This window comes from Scleropages formosus, chromosome 2, assembly GCF_900964775.1.
Source record: "Scleropages formosus chromosome 2, fSclFor1.1, whole genome shotgun sequence".
Taxonomy (NCBI): domain Eukaryota; kingdom Metazoa; phylum Chordata; class Actinopteri; order Osteoglossiformes; family Osteoglossidae; genus Scleropages; species Scleropages formosus.
In genome coordinates this window covers 10637373-10654682 of record NC_041807.1, presented here as the reverse complement: position 1 = coordinate 10654682, position 17310 = coordinate 10637373, and the positions used below count along the sequence as shown (strand labels likewise).

The 17310-nt window shown below is 44.7% G+C and overlaps 1 protein-coding gene across 1 annotated transcript; it reads left to right on the top strand.

The window, feature by feature from the left end:
* The first annotated feature begins 1012 nt into the window (after positions 1–1012).
* Positions 1013–17215, top strand: hps3 (HPS3 biogenesis of lysosomal organelles complex 2 subunit 1). The gene is made up of 17 exons (XM_018761909.2): positions 1013–1536; positions 2202–2702; positions 4848–5025; positions 5126–5217; positions 5685–5871; positions 6023–6104; positions 6570–6724; positions 11213–11321; positions 12473–12660; positions 12755–12932; positions 13364–13597; positions 14733–14918; positions 15032–15226; positions 15305–15412; positions 16205–16411; positions 16760–16850; positions 16967–17215. Exons 1-17 carry the CDS (start codon positions 1320–1322, stop codon positions 17092–17094), a joined length of 3036 nt encoding a protein of 1011 aa, XP_018617425.2. The 5' UTR covers positions 1013–1319; the 3' UTR covers positions 17095–17215.
* The last annotated feature ends 95 nt before the right edge of the window (positions 17216–17310 follow it).

Here is a 17310-nt window from a genome sequence, read left to right as displayed (position 1 = left end):
ACAAAAACCAACCAACGAACTGCTTGTCCTGAGCAGGGTTGTGCCGAGCTGGAGCCCATCCCAGAAGAACAGGGCGCAAGGGAAACACCCCGGACGACACTCCAGTCCATTGCAAGGCACCCAAAAGGGACTTGAACCCCAGACCTGCCACACAGCAGGCACCAGCCAAACCTGCTGTGCCACCACACCCCTCCCTTTGTTCTGCAAAAAAAATTTAATTTGAGTTATTTTTAACCTTATGTGTTATTTTATTTATTATTCTTTTGTATTTGTAGTGTTGTATGAAGAACTGTATAGAGCTGTTAAAATGTTAAACAGGGTTGATACAGCCTGGACATTTACTACTGTATATCTTTACTGTTAGATCTCAGTACTGTAATTTATTTTATTTGTTGCAAACAGACAAGAAATTCCTGAAGGTATAACACATACATTTCAATAGATGTGTGTACAGTATTCTAGAAATTAAAATGACAGTGACGTAATTCATTGGGGGGGTTAGGATTGCATAAAAATTGAGGGGCATGATGACGTACCTCCCCCTACCTGCTTAAAACAATGTCAAAGGCCAGTCCGGTGTCATTTACATTCACGGGTATTCACGTGCACACGCTTTCCTCCGCAATTCAGGCTGTACGAAAGAGCGTCGCACATTTGCCATAGAAAACAATGGAGCAAATTTTAATTGCTCATCTTGTCCCAGGACACTTCAGTTGCTGATCCCAGCTAAAGATCGACTCATACTGACTGATCCAGGAACGGTTGTCCAAACCCAAACGATCCCTTTCACAATTATCGGGCGAAATACTGAACTGCCTCTGAACCGGCTGCATCGCTGGACGGTGCTGTGGTAGGAGGGGAGCTCATCAACGCAACGGACCAATGGAAAGTGCTCGTTTCTTTACTGAAGGTAAAACGAACGAATCAAACGCTTGCATTCTGAAACCGCCGCACGCGTCCTGTCATTTCATTCGCTCCCGCCGAACCGAAAGGACTTCAACGCTTTCAGTTTACGTCTCCCGGAAAACAGTGCATTTACATCTGGGTGGGGGGCGTGGGACGTGGGACGAGTAATTGGATCACGCTAATCGAGTCCAATTTCAGTGTTTTATTGGAGCTGTTAGGGCACAGCTGGAGATCCACGCGGCATCACAAGACGTCGGGCATGTGATGTCCCTCTGAGAAGCTGCCGGGGGCGGGCGGAGTCCGTCAGGCCGGTCACTCATGCGCGCGCTCGTCGGTGGACACCACCGCGTGCGGATCCGTTAACATCATCCCACCGCGCCCTCCTGTCCGCGGCCCGACGCGGCGCCATCATCATGGTTCACGTGTACAACTGCCACCCGTTCGCGTCGCAGCACATCGTGCCCACGGAGCAGGAGCCCGGGCTCGTGTGCTGCGGCGGGGACGCGCTCTTCGTGGTGTCCGCGGGCGGCTGCAAGGTGGAGGCGTACCGCGTGGACGGGGGCAGATGCTCTTTCATGTGCCGCTTTGGCACGATGGGCGCCGTCCGCAGCATAATCTACAGTCCAGTCGGTAGGTCGCTGGGGGCACCGCGGGGCTGTGCTGTGGGGGTGTGGGTGGGCAGCCGGGCCGGGCCGGGCCGGGCCGGGCCGGGCCGGGCCTCCTGCACTAGTGACTAGTGGACCCAGGTGACAGGTCCAGGTCCGTCCGTCCGTGGGGTTTACCCTCACCTGCACCACTGGTCTGCTGTGTGTTGCCGTTAGATAAGGGTAAATCCATATCTAACATTGAATTCATTGTGCGTTGCCTTGGGCAAAGGAAGGTGGCAGCCAGTGGAGGTTATTCTTACTATTTATTATCATTTTGTCTTTGATTGACAAACTGATACAGTGGGAAATTGCACGAGACGATAAAGAGTAACAGTGTAACATATAGTAGTGTCATGTTTGTCTTGCGAACGCATGGTGAATACTAGTGCAGAAAATGCAAGTAAACAGTAATGCGAACAAATAAAATAACTGAGAGCATCCCGTGGATGCATGGGCTTTCATCAAACCCCCATCCCACTGCCACCTTCACCTTGCTGCTGCCGGGCACCATTAGTTATGGCCCCAATTTTAGAGCGTGGTTCTATAGCCAGCAGATCCGATTGAAGATTCTCCCTCGTTTGCAGCTGGAGACGGTGAATCTGAGTTTATCCCGTCGACGTTCACTCAGTTCTGTGTTACGTTTCCTAGGTGACTATCTCATTACGATAGAGGAGAAGAACAAAGCCACGTACCTGAGGGCCTACACAAACTGGCGCTACCAAGCCGAGGAGAAGACCAGGGTGGGCGTGCGCCTGCTGGGACACTTGCTGGGGGGCTCGTCGCTTCGCGGTGCACCCAAAGAGCAGATGGAGATCATTGAGATCCCGCTGTTCGAGGCTCCGCTGTGCGCCGCGTCTTGCGCGGTCACCGGGGACCTGTTGGTGGGCTGCGCCACGAGCCTCGTGCTCTTCGGCCTGAAGAGGCAGAGCCTGGGCGAGCGGCTCTCGGCGCTCGACTTCGAGCGCTTCCTCATTCTGCACGTGCCCAGCTGGACCCCCTCGCAGGTGGCCCTGTGTGATGGGTTTGTGGCCTTGCAGACAGACTTGGAGGTGCTCGTGCTGAGGCTGGAGCGTGGCCGGGGCGGGCCTGCGGAGGAGCACACGCTGGTGCCCGGCGACATGATATCCAGAACCTCTGATGACGATGCGGGTAAGGGCCGGCGTGTGTGCCTGGCCCTCTGGCTTTCCTCTTCCACAGTTTTTAATGTTTGTGAAGTCTTGAGATTGGTTTCCCAGCAAAAACAAAAAAAAAAAAAAAAAAAAAAAAAAACGAACGGGGTGAAAGAGGGTGTTTCTTCAAGTTCCAGCTGTTCCTATTATAGTGTACATGAGCACAAGACACTTAACCTGTTTGCATGAGCCAAGTAATGGATTGCTTAGGTTAAAAATAAAACATTACATTGGGTTCTCTACTTATGATCCCAGTCAGGAGGTTTGTGCACAACTTTTTTGTTTTCCTAAATCCAAAGACTGCATCACAATTGATTAAAGCTTAATGATACAGATGTTGCTTGTTTTATTGCAAGCTAATTCAATTTAAAAAAAAAAAAAAAAAAAAAAAAAATCTGATGAAGCAATAATAAATTAGAAATTCGCTGTAAGACTTCTGCTTGCTTATTCAATTTGTCAGTGTTTCATTGTGTATAGGGTGTTTCTATTCCAGACCCTATTCTGGAAACACGGTGTGAGGAACGAATGAAACACTGTGAACAACATGAGTCTGCTGAAGGACTATTATGAACTTGAACCAACATTTGCCAGAATTTGGCAGCGTTGTAATCTGTACAGTCAACAAAAATGTCAGGGCGATACCCTGTGAATAAATACAAGGTATATGTTCTGTGAAAGTCTCAGATAAAGCTATAATAAATGCATTGTAAGCCTTAACATTTCAAGTTCAAGTTTATTGTCATAGATACAAGTACCATGTACATGTATCATGAAAATCTTCCTGAATGCTTCTCCAAAGACTATGGAGAAAGACAGAGACAATAGAAATATTGCACAAAACAATGACAGTGAATAGTGCAATAGCAGTAAATAACGATAATAATAATAACACTAATACCTGTAGACAGCCAGAAAACTCAGAACATGAGAATGCTTAAAGTGACAGTGTAATTTACCAATGTGCTTGGGTGGAGCAGTCCAACTCTAGTTACTAAAGGTGCCACATTGGTGAGTGCTACATACTCTTACAACACTGGGGTAAAAGCTGTTCCTGTACCTAGCAGTGCGGGTTCGAATAGACCTGAGCCGCTTTGCAGATGGCAGAGAAGAGTACCCGTGCGGGGTGACTATGATCTTTCATGACTGGCATAGTCTTTCTGAAGCAGCGTGTGGTATAGGTGTCCTGGACTGCTGGTAGCTGTGTGCCGATGATTTCCTGAGCCGTTTTATTAACTTCAAGCTACATTTAAAATGACTGAATCTAACCTTTTCTGGTCTCCACATAATCATATTTAATACAGATCGTTAGATGATTTATACCAAAATCATGTGCAGTGTTCATCAACTTATTGATCACTAATGTTCAAAAACAGCAGATGTTTGCTGTGAACAAAATGGAAGTGAATGGAATTAATCTGGTTTCACACAACTGTTCTAATCTGGTGCATTTTACTGAAGAAGAGGAAGCACGGGTTCGCCGCAAAGAAAGTTTTTAAAAGTTTGTAGCTTTGAAAATTTATAATTGCAGGATTCATAATACAAAGACTTACTTCAATAACATGGCTTTTGCGGTGGTTTTTTTTTTTTTTTTTTTTTTTTTTTGTCTTTCTCTCTGTGTGTGGTAAATAAAATGGGGGAATACTTAAAATTTTCCAAGCCTGTTCATTCCCAAGTCACACCCATGGTGTTGCACATACAGTGATGGCTTTGTTAGAACCACAGCTCCATGCACTCTTGCTTTACATGGCCTGATTTAGCTGCTGCACCGATACAAGCTTTCTGGGCTCGTTTTAAAGTGAAGCGAAAATTGCTAATAGCCAAAGCAACGTGATAACGACAAAGAAAATCTTTTTTTTTTCGTTCTAAGACAAAATACGATTAATGTTGTGTGCCAGTGCAAAACTTTGAAATCCACTTCACAGGGTACTCATAATAAAAATAATGTTAAATACTGGGTCCCAACAACACACAGTATACAAAGAAATTGCAAGTACCTTCACACGGGTCAAAAGGTTGTCAATTTTTCATAGGTGCCGGACCACAGTACAGATTTACTGATGTGTAACCAATTAAGTTGGTATAAAGGTCTTCTCTCATTGTGTGACTGGTTTTTATTGTTTTACAGATGGCGGAAGAGAGAAACTGGGTGCCTACCAGGACCCCGACGACTTCTTTATGTTTCCAAAGCATCAGGAGATGTTGGGTGAGGAGGCCAAGGAGTGCGGTGTCTCCGTCACCCTTGAGTGGACAGGCATGGAAAACGAGCACCGGGACAAGCTGGGATTGACGTACATCCTTTACAGGTGCCCATCTCTTTATTTGTGATATCTTCTGATATCTGGGACACCTAGGAGTTCTATGGCTGCCGTTGGGGTTCAACACGTTTTTGTTTCTGCTCTCTAGACGCTTTGCACCCGACTTCTTCCAAGGGTGCAGTGTGGAGGACACCAGCTTACACTCCCTACAGCTTCTGCCTGTGTTCACCGTTGTGTCCAGTGAGTACGAGTGACCCGTAAGCCACAGGTTTCACTTAGACACTTGATTGCGGTTGTGGGCAGCATGGTGGCTCAGCAGGTAGCACTAGTGCTTACTAGACCATTTGCACATGGTTTCAAATCCAACTCGGTCCGGATGTAGTTTTGCAAGTTCTCCCCAGATGTATGTAGGTTTTCTCCGGGTGCTCTGATTTCTTCCCACAGCCCAAAGACAGATGGATTGGTGACTAGCCATAGCGTGTGTGTGTGTGTGTGTGTGTGTGTGTGTGTGTTTCACACTGCAGTGCTGTATGAATGGGTGAATGACTGACTAGGGAGTTTAGTGCAATGTGTAAGTCCCCTTGGATAAAGGTCTCAGCTAAATAATAATGATTGCAGTCACTTTGGAGAAGAGAGTCTCAAAGAATGATGGAAATGAATGAATGTAAGTGTATTACTGGAGGTTCTGTATTTTACCTTTCGTGAAGGTGGTGCAGAAGGGGCAGGCGATGCCAAGGAGGCTGAGCCAACCTGCGTCTTCTGCTTCTTCTCGCTGCCCAACTCTGGCTATGTGTACAGTGTGAGGAACGCCGTGGAGTTGGTCTCCACCTACCTGTACCCTGAGAAAGCCCAGCAGGCCGTGCTGAGCGAGCGCTTCCTCTACGTCATCACCAGGTAGCCCTGCACTAGCTTTAGTGGCTCATCGAAGCTAATGTTTCGCGTGGCATCCGTTACGTCCTCCACTTGTGTGCCGTATGGGACTGGTTTCCGAGTGAATCCCCTGCGTCACCTTGGTGACAAAGTCGCCTGTCCTACCCCTGTCCAGGAATGCACTCCAGTGCTTCTCCGTGCGGTGCAGCGCAGTGGCAGCTCGAGCAGTGGACCCCTACATTGACACTACCATGAAGGTCAGTCCGCTTGATGATGCTGCTGGGACCACCTGTTTCTGTGTCCTCTCTCTGGCTCAAACCCTCCCCCAATAACATGACAACTAAAATATGTAAAGTACAACTCTGAAAAGCATAGGCGTGTTTCACTTTGGCCTGCACTGACAGTACTTTACATTAGCGTGTTTATAACCTTGTTTATTCTGTAGGCTTTTGCTAAAGTTAAAACAGGGCAATCTAGATGTTTGGGTGTGGCCAGACTGGAGCACGGTTTCACGCACAGTATCTTTAAGCAAATGATCTGTTCCACATAGTCGGACAAGCGTTAACACTGAACCGTTTTAAGGCTGGCCCCCTTTTTAGATTGGGGGGATCAGTGTAGACAGCGGGGTGTCTGGTTGGAACTCCTTTTCTCTGTTTGTTTTGTGTGACTGCAGGGCTGCATGTTAATTGCTTGGCTGTGGTATGAATTACTGATTCACGCAGGCCTGTCCACCCACCACCATGGAGGTCTGCGCTCTTCGAATCCAGCTCTTCATTGGCCTGAAGATGGTCTGCTATGACAGGAATCACATTGTCCTCCTGACAGCTGCTGACGTGGGGAGCACGGACGAGGTGGAGAGGACAACCCGTAGAACAATGTGGGTATTCGTCACAAAGGGCCCAAAGTTAGTGACGGCTAAAGCATTGGGCTACAATATCTCAAGGCTAGAGAAACTTCTCTGTTGTGACAAAGACACTTTTTCACTTCTTAGATTTCTATGTTTTGTGATGTTCGTTTTCTCCTCGAGTTGACCTAAAATATGTATAGTCATAGTATAAATATTGGCAGCCTCGTTCTTTTTTTGCAAAGAACTCACAATTTTCTCTACAAATAAGATAAAATTGATCAATGTATTTGGTCATGACAGCGATATGAAAATATTACAGAACCTTTGTGTGTTTTTTCAGCCAGTGCTTAATATATCCCTTTAAAAAAAAAAAAAAAAAGTGGCTCTGACAAACTTGACACCTCGGGCTCAACGCAGCCTTTGGTCGAAATAACTGCGATCAAGTACTTCCTGTAGCCATCAGAGAGCTTCTTGCACCTCTGTATTGGCAGTATGGCTCACTCTTCTTCTATAGACTCCTTCAGTTCTTCTCCATTTGAAAGGTGCCGTCTCCCTACTGCTGTTTTCAGATTTCTCCACAAGTTCTCAGTGGGGGTTTAGATCTGCAATCATGGTTGGGCACTTCAGAACATTCCAGTGTTTTGACTCGAACCATTACTGGGCACTTTTTTGAAGTGTGTCATCGGCTCTTGTCCTACTGGAAGATTCATGACCTTTGATGAAGACCCAGTTTTCTGGCACCGGGTATGATACTGTGCTCCAAAATTCCTTGGTGTTGTGATTTCACAAAGAAAATTGTAGAGTTCAAATACTTTTCAGTTTCATCTTATTTTTATATAGCATTGTGAGTTAACTGCAAAAAGTACTAGGCTGGCAATATTTTTTGGCCTTGAAGGTACATTAGGAGAGACCTCATGTACTGAGATCGTGTGGAGATCTACAGTAGTTTTGGTATTTTGACTAAAAACTTGTTTCCTTCAAGATGCATCTAAAGTTGTGTTTTTCATGATTTGAATGTTCTTATGCACCCAGTATAAAACACATTACTACTCTTATTATAGCAAATCTAAAGATCACAAAACCCTTACTGGGATTTTCCTAGCGGTGGGTATAGATCCACCAGCCTCACCTGGACTGGAGAGCTTCTTGTCACGGTCGTTCTTGTAAGTTCTCATCACCTTCCCTGTGTGGCCTGCATTTCTCCCCTAAAAGAATGGGCCTTGTTTTCATTCCCTACTAAAGAAACCTAACAAAATCCTGTGTGTGGCCTTTAACTACTGTGTCTGGGAACTCCATTTTTTTTTTTTTCCCCCAAATATGACCCAATCCTGACCCTAGTAGTTTTCTAATTTATTTGTGTTTTAAGGTTTTATCATTTTGCTTTGAAATTCTTTAGGCTAAAGATTTTACAGGTGTCAGGGGCACGGTGGCGTAGCGGGTTTGACCGGGTCCTGCTCTCTGGAAGATTTGGGGTTCAAATTCTGCTTGGGGCGCCTTGTGACAGTCTGGCATCCCGTCCTGGGTGTGTCCCCTCCCCCTCCAGCCTTGCGCCCTGTGTTTCCGGGTTAGGCTCCGGTTCACCGCGACCCCATATGGGATGAGCGGTCTCAGACAGTGTGCGTGTGTGATTTTACAGGTGCTTCAATTATATGTACCACTTTGTTGTATACTGTATACCATTTCAAGGCTCAAGATTATTCTTTGTTTTTGGTTGTGCATAGGACAAGAACATAATAACATTTTATCTGTCCCATCAAATTTTGTATCTGTACAGTTTTGGAACATAATGGAAAGGCAAAAATAAGTAAATGTCTAGGTTTAAAATACCTTTTAATATGCAGGAGCTCAGATTTTATTGTCCACAAGCTAACCAATTTAATTTTTGCTTGCAATAGAATTTTAATACAAAAATAAACTGAGAACAAATTTAAATGATTGAATACAAACTTAAATGAAGCACTGAAAGAGAGATTGCGTAGAGGCACTAACAGCAAGTCGTTAGGGTTTTTGCCCAAAATAGCACGATTTTGGCCTGTTACGCTTAATTTTTGACACATTTTCTCCTGAGAAAATGATTTCAAAATGGAAATGCCGCCCATGCACATTGCATCAGATTTCTTAATATTCAAGCTTCATTTATTGTCCATCGGACAGATATCAGAACAATACTATACTACTAAATTTTCCCGAAGGGTTGGACAGCCTCAAAGCAGCGTAGGGCAAGTAAAAAAAAAATGTATAATGGGCAGTTTTTTAGCAAAAGGAGGTGATTTCACATCACATGAGTGTGCTTTGCAGACGTAAGCCACTTACCATAATCAGATGGATAAAATTCCTAGTCCAGTTATTTTCCACAGTGCTGCTGACAGCGGAGGGGAAAGAACACGTACATAGTCTCAGATCTACTCATGGGATTCACAGAGGGAAAGAATAATGAATTGATTGTTTTCTTCACATAATGATTTAGATGCTCCGTGCAACCCCCCCCCCCACTAATCTTGTAACAGAGTGCTGAAGGTAGACAATATGGCACGTGCGTTCCTCACAGCAGTGTTAAAATGCTTTGTTCTGTAACTGATCCGTACGTGGAAGCGTCAGTGTGTAAACCTTGCCTTGCCAATGAGTGAAGGCGGTGTTTTGCTGTAAATGTGTTTTGCTAGATGTCCCAAGTGCAGTGGATGCTGAAGGACCTTACAGGACATGTCACTTTGCTGTGCCTTTTTAAATGACATTAACACGCTCACAGGGTCTAAAAGATTTTCTACTAGCCCTCTATCAGACTTGCGACCGAGCTGGTGCGTCAGCGTAAACTTATTTTTTTATTAACTGACTTTCGGCATAGAATCCTATATAATTTAGGGAACATGCACTCCTCATGTAACAGGGTCCGCACACACGCACACCATCTGAACCGCTTGTCCCATACGGGGTCGCAGGGAGCCGGAGCCTAACCCAGCAACACAGGGCATAAGAAGGCTGGAGGGGGAGGGGACACACCCAGGATGGGATGCCAGTCCATTGCAAGGCACCCCAAGCAGGATTTGAACCCCAGACCCACCGGAGAGCAGGACGAGGTCCAACCCACTGCGCCACCGTGCCCCCCTTAACAGGGTCCAGTACAGTGGAAAAAGTGCCACAATGCCATATGAAAATATTTACGTTTTTGGACTTGTTCAGTATAGTGCCATTTTTTGCCTTTTATGCTGTTATTTTACTTCTTCAGCAGGTGGAAAAAGAGTTGATGTAAGAATACCAGCTATGCCTGCTCTGTTGCTGCAGTCAGTGCTGCCAGTACATTGAAAAAGAGCAATTCAGTTCCAGTACAACACAATAAGTGCGTGGCTTTCAGGCTACCTTGTAAACTGGTACAAAACAAATTGAGGTGGTGACAGCGTGTGTGACTCTTCAGTAGAAACAACATTAAAACCTTAAAAGTGCAATCTTTAAAAACGGATTCCTCTTGTGAGTGTGTTTGCAATACGCAAACACCACACTCACCTCGCATGGCTGCTGGAGTAGCATTGCTCAAATTTAAAAACGTTTTAAAATCGGTAAAGGGGAGCGTTTATAAAAAAAAAAAAAAAAGAAAACAAAAACACGTGAAACGCACACTATGCTCGTCACCTGCCCCAATAAAGGAGCTTTTTAGTGTGGTGTGCTTTTAATTCAAAAAGGGGAAAAACACCAGGGAAGCACTTCTTCAAAACAAAAACCACAGTTTAAAGCACAAGCTATCCAGGAATAGGTTTAGACAAAAACAAAGTGTGTGCGTGTGTGTGTGTGAGAGAGATAGACATTGTTTCCCCAATAGAGAGAAGCTCTGTAGTTATTTCTTAATCAGACATTTATAACGTGTTTAAACACATTATTGATAATGACTAAATGAAAATAAAGCATTGAAAGACATGCTGGAAATAATAGTTTATTACAATAAATTTTTTTAGGCATGAAAATGCCTTTAATTTTAGGGGTATTTGATATTAAATGCTATATTTTTTGTCACACACTTTGTGGAAACCTGAACACCGTGTCTTTGGACTGTGGGAGGAAACCAGAGCACCCCGAGGAAACCCACACAGACACAGGGATAACATACAAACTCCACCCAGACTGAGTGGGGATCACACCCACATCCTCTCACACCACCCAAGCGCTGTGAGACAGCAGCAGTACTCACTGTGCCACCGTGCCACCCGCTTTATCCGTTTATATAGCTGGAGTTCTTACGGTTTGGTAACGCAAGTTTTGCGCCTAGCGTGAGGGAGCCACAAGTATTACCCATTTATGGAAGTCGAGCTTCACTTTTGGTTCTTCACTTAGGTTCACTTTTGGTTTCTTAATCACAGATAAGTGCTCCGGCTGTCCACATGTACAGTAAATTAAAATGATCACAGATATTGAAAAACAGCCTGTGGAATTTGCTCTGATATTCTGTGTAATTTTGACTGTGTGAATACCAAAAATGAGCGAGTACCTTTGCTCAGAGAAACTTGTGTTATGTACCGCCCCATGCCCCAGGTCAAGGAAGACCTCCACACCTAAGGCGAAGGAGCCCAGCGAGGGGAGCCACGGGTGGAACGTGTACATCGTGAACATGGTCCCCATCATCCCGCTGTACCAGGAGATGGTACGGAACACTTATACGTCCGCTTGCTCGGAGCCGACCGAGACCTCAGCTAGTTCGTACGATCGCCGTCTGACCTAAACCGCCTGCTATATTAATCCCTCAAAAATTATCGTAATGCAGCAAGGTAGGAGTGTAATTGTTTCCTAGCATCTGCATTATCTTCAGTGTAACGATTCCCTAATAGTTTGTAGTTTCTATTAATGGTATGGTATAGGCTAGACGGAATGATTAGAAAAGACGTTCCGTTGTCCTGCACGGTCATCCCCGAAGGCACAAGCATTCGGTTTATGGGAACTTGAGGTTACGAATGGTTTCGTTGAATGAGGAACATTTCTTCGAGTTCGGCAAGACCGAATTTGGACTTTCTGCCTCCCAACAGCCGAGGGTTACGGTTCGGCTCCTTCTCGACCTCCGGTAGCCCCCGTTTGCTGGTGTCGCCTGTTGACCTGTCCTGGTGGGGATGGCCCCTATTTAGACCGTTCAAACGACGTCAACCTTTTCTGCAAGAGCATTTTATCAGTGAAATGAATTCAGGTTTTCAGTGTTTAAACTGATTTCTTTTGTCGTTGCTCTGAGGTTTTTTTTTTTTTTTGCGTTAATGCGTAAACACTGAGTAATATGTGTTTATGTGTTGTTTGTGAGTGTTTGAGTGCGCGATACGTAATAGCAATGAAACAGCCAAATGAGCACAGGTACAGTCAAAGTATAATAGAGTAATTGATGAAAGGAAACTGCCCTGTTGTGTTATAATAAATAATGTTAACTACTGAAATATTAGTGTCCATTTTAATGGGATTTGGTAATACTTCAACATAAATGGATGTCAGTTTTGGGGCTCATTAGCACATAAACATGTTTTCCGTTGTAAATCAAAGACATAATTACCACTAATTTCAACGGAAAACATGTTTATGTGCTAATGAGCCCCAAAACTGACATCCATTTATGTTGAAATATTACCAAATTCCAAGATTTGGATCAAATGATCTTCATCATGTGGGGAAATACTGCAGTTAGTAGGAATAATTGGGTAAAAAAGTGCTTGTATTTATAATGTAGCAGGGATTTTGAAGACCCAGGTTTTTTGCTGTGGGCAAAGTGACTGCGTGATGCATGTATTGCCCACTAGTTTGTTTTCCTCTTGCCGTCAGGTGGAGTACAGTAAGAAGTATGAGGCAAGCAATCCAATGTCTCAGAGCTGCATCCACCTGCTGAGCGAAGCCCACCTCCTCCTGCGGGCGGCGCTGTTCGACCCCCAAGTGTGTAACCCTGTGGAGCGGCAGCAGCTCCAGGATGCCTTCTGTGAGAGCTGCACTCAGCTGGGGGACTGCTACAGCAGGTGGGTTCAGAACAGCTTTGCCATGTAATGAATATTATTGTGTTACAGATTCATAATTAGAACCTATGATTTTTTTTTTTTTTTTCTTTTCAAGGTTTGACAAGCGTGATTCTCACTTGGCCCTTCCCTATTACAAGATGTCTGGCCTTTCTGCAACGGACATCATCCAGAGGAACGTGGCTTTCGCAGGGAGCATGACAGGCTTTGGGAAAGGTTTCCTGTTCTTCCTTAAGCACTCACTCTATGAAGAAAGTATGGAAGAGCTCAGTGAAGTAAGTGGAGACTATGGCACGCACGATTCTGAGACAAAATGATGCATATTCCGAAGTTGGGTTCAATCATGTGTGGCGCGGTGGTGTATTGGGTAGCGCTGATTCAGATATGAGTTCAACTCCGGCTCAGTTTTATGGAGTTTACATGTTTCCTTGTGTTCGTACGGGTTTCCTCCAGGAGCTCTGGTTTCCTCCCACACTCCGTAGACATGTATTTCAGGTGAACTTGTCACTCTGAATTGCCCATTGTGAGTGAGTGAGTGAGTGAGTCTGTGCGATTGTCCTGTGATGCACCCGGGTCCCGTCTAGGCTGTACCATGCTTCACGTTTTATTAATTTGGCGTAGCTATTGTCAAAATGTTTGAGAAAATCAGCTTCCACAGGGTGACGTTCGTAGATGCGTCTACACATCCTCTCATGACTTTTCACAGGAAATAGCGAACCTTGCGCTAGACATCTTCTCCAACATGGAGCCCTCCCAGCTGCCCCATGTCATCAGCAGCCCCTTCATGCGTCACGCCAACCCGGCATCTGCCCTGGCGCACTTGGAGAACCTGGAGGCAGCGGGGGTGCCGTCTGTCACCGTTACCCTCAGCAGAGCATCGCTGGAGCTCTGTATGGGCAACCTGCAGAAGTACAAGGAGCAGATGGCCCGGCACGCCGAGGTAAGGATCATGCAAATCCACTGCACCGGTTTGCTCCTTAGTAGCGGCTGGGAGGCACCCGTAGCTTGAACAGAGAGCTGCTGGGGAGGTTCTGCAAGAAATGGAGGTAAACAAGAGCAATAAACAGTGATATTTATTTAAAACACAGCTTAAGTACTTGATCTAAGAAATACTTTGGGCACACACTTCAGATAAACCTTTCCCCTATATAATGGGGTTCCATACAATGAAAAACTGCTAAATTTAATGGCTTATGGAAATATTTGCCACTTTTATACAATGGACTTGTCATTAAGTACAGCAACATTTGTTTTGCGGTAAAGTGGTAATTTTACATTCACAGCAGGTATTTTATTTCCTACCCATTATTCAGTTCAATTTATATTTATAGAGCGCTTTTTTCACACAGTGACACAGAATGCTGAACAAATGCATAAGAAAAATAGACAATGATGAGACAAATAGCTATATATTAAATAATTACATTATCTATGCAGTTATTAAAGCTGTATGCCTACTGGCCATGGAGGAAAGGAACAAAAAACATCCAACCCAAGTGAACCCATCGTGTCTTACGTCATTTGTAACCAAACTACTGTATATACATCATACTTCCAGTTACATTGACAGTCTCAGCCAATCACAGCATTGATTATGGCAGACCAAAATCAAAACTAAAGGAGCAGATTCAGTACAAACTTTTACAAATAACCTAAATAAATGTGCTGTACAAGTCAGAGTCCGATGAACAGTTATTCACTCCCCTGCATAAATCATGGCACCGTTTTCAATAATTTGTATAATTTGATAGAATTCAATGATTTTTGTTACAACTATTATAGCTGATGTTGTCATACATAAAAAATACCTTGTATTTTTGTTAATTTTTAAAAATTTCCCATTATTTTCCATCCAGGAACCCATTTTTTTCCTTGATGGTAATGGTACTCTGACCTTCCCAATAATGGGAAGCTACCTAATGGGGTGGGTTTCATCGAACAAATTAATTCCGTTGGGCGAGGGATGGGTGTACCTTGCATACCTTGCATAGTCTTATGACACAAAAAGTGATACTTTCTAGAAAAGTGCATGTTCTTTGGATCTCATACGCTGTGTGTTCACTCCACGCTTGCAGATGCTCCAGGTGTACGGCTTCATCGAGGAGCCTAAGCTATTGATTCATGGCCGTGGGAAAGCCACAACACCTACTCTGTTTGCCAGGCACCTGAGGGACACACAGGAAGGGCTCCTTGTAGCAACAGCAGTGGCCCTTCATGAAAACAACAAGTTCAGCTTGGAGGAGATGGACCGCTTCTTCCAGGTCAGACAGGCTGAACTACCCACTACGCAGTCTGGTTCTGACCCACTGTGGACAGTCCTGCTCATGGAGGTACCTTCAGGCTGTTACTTTTCTGCTTTTTCTGTGTGGTCCAGGAGCTCTTCAAAGATACTGTGGAGATGCCCAGTGGACCTCAGCTTCTGGTGGACTTCTGGGAGGCACTCCTGGTTGCGTCCTTCAATGAGGCGGTGGTTCAGGAGCTCCTGTTCCGCCTGGCCTCTGTTTACATTGATCGCATTGCTAGGAAGGATCATTCAGGGATTAAACCCCTGAAGACTGCAGATGATCTGGTGAGCATCAACAAGTCCAATGGCTAATCCAACTCTGGTCTCCACAACGTGTTGACTAACTTCTTAATGGTTTGGTAGATCAACTCCTGCTGTCACTACGGCATGCTGTTCCCATGGGTGAATGTTCTCACCCCATCACACTTCGACATCACCCACGATTACCAGGAGGATCTGCACAAACTGCAGGTTGGTCTGCATACAGCCTTGCTTTCATAGAGTCCTTGTGACTGCCACCCCTGTGCAGCGCGTATGCATAGACGTACTACGTGCTTGAAAATAGAGGCAGGAAACAGAAATCACAGTTTAGCGAATATCCTCTGAAATGTCCCAAGTTAAAGTTTAGGGAAGAAAAGTTTAACATAACCATGATGGAGTTATTGCAGGCTTTTTGTGGATCACTGGGTTTGGTGTGCTCTACGGTCTTGTAGTTTTGAGCTGTGTCTGCCACGTTTTTTCGTTAGTTCAGATATTTTTGTTACTTTTATACACTTGTAAAAAAAAAAAAAAGGTGATGCAGTCACTGCAGTAACTATTTTGTATGTATTGTGTATTTATATGTGTATGCTTACCATGCACTCAAAATATTGAAATTAAGTGCTTTTTTATGTTTAGTTTTGCCTAATATTGTACCGTTAGGGAGAAATCTTAAGCAGAAGGATGAGGCTGGTGCAAAGTGGATTTCCAAACAAATATTTTCATGTATTAATAATTTTCTACTTGAAAATCACTTTATATATTGAAATTGTCCTTTTGAAATAACTTGAGTTTCACTTTAATGCATCAAAATAATATTGCCATGCGCTGGGCTATCTGCTCACTCCAGGGTATGAAGAAGCGTGGATGAACTGTATCTGTTATTTACTTCCGGTTTGATTTCAGTGTCTCTGTCACAGCGGTGTGTGTGTGTGTTCGTGCTGCTGCAGCACTTTCCTTCAGCATCAATGAAGTTCTGATGAGTCAGTCTCCCTTTCCCTGCAGTCGCTGCTGTGTGGCCCCACCCTGGATGTGTCCTCCATTCTCCCCTTGCTGGAGCAGCTGTCTGACAGCAGTAGTGCTTGGCTCAGTGTCCACATTCTGGGTGCTACCAAGCAAGGCCACCACGAGCGCTCCATCAACCAGCTGCTGGACCTCTGCCCCCAGGCCGTGCTCCCCTACGCCAGGCACGAATTGCGTCACGACAAAATGGTACACTGCGCACGAAACCAGAGTCATTTTGCCGTTTTGCTCCGTCCTTATCAGTCGACCTACCTATTGGCCTACAGCCCAGAACATGCTCTGTTTACCAAGGGTCCTGTCGCCAAGAGCGCACACTGTCTTTGGTCGCCAACTCATAAAGTGAATCTTTAACTGAAATGCAACAAATGAAAGTGCACAAGGGCAAAGTGGTGTTTGAGTGTTTTTCAAAACAGCGAAAAAAATATCGGTACAACAGTGTAGATATAGTGCAGAGTAGTAATGAAACGGCCTCATACATGCTGTCATTTGAAATGCGTCACGCAAAGGTAATGCGGCTGCTTTCTTTCTTGTGTACAGGCGCTTTGGTGGAAGAAGCTCTTTCCTGAGCTTTGTGAAAGAATCAAATCAGCTGGAAGCGAAAATGGCATTTTACTGAGCGTGCTGAAAGGTTGGTGTAGCGATGTTGCTGCATCAGATATGTGCTTTAGACCACATGCACCGAGAGCAATAACGCAGCAGTATGCGGCTTTGCTGTCCGTCACATTTTCACTCCTTTCCGAGCAGAAACGCTGGTGGTGATTGCTGTGGAGCTGAACCCGTTGGAGTTCCTGAACTTGCTGCCGGATGATGGGACAGCAGAATTCTTCCTGCCGCACCTCCTGGCATGCAGCCAGAAGCATCTGATGACATAAATGGCTATATATTGCACTGGAAAATTTTTATATATATATATAGTGTGTATATGTGCACACTCATAGCTTTACATTCTACGGGAAGTACTGTGTTGGCAGTAATTGTTGGCAAAAAACAAAAGGCAGATATATTAACCTAACGCTAAACATGTAGATGATAAAAGCACAACGTTACAGTATTTCATTTTGGCAGAGTGAAACGGGCTGTAATATGCA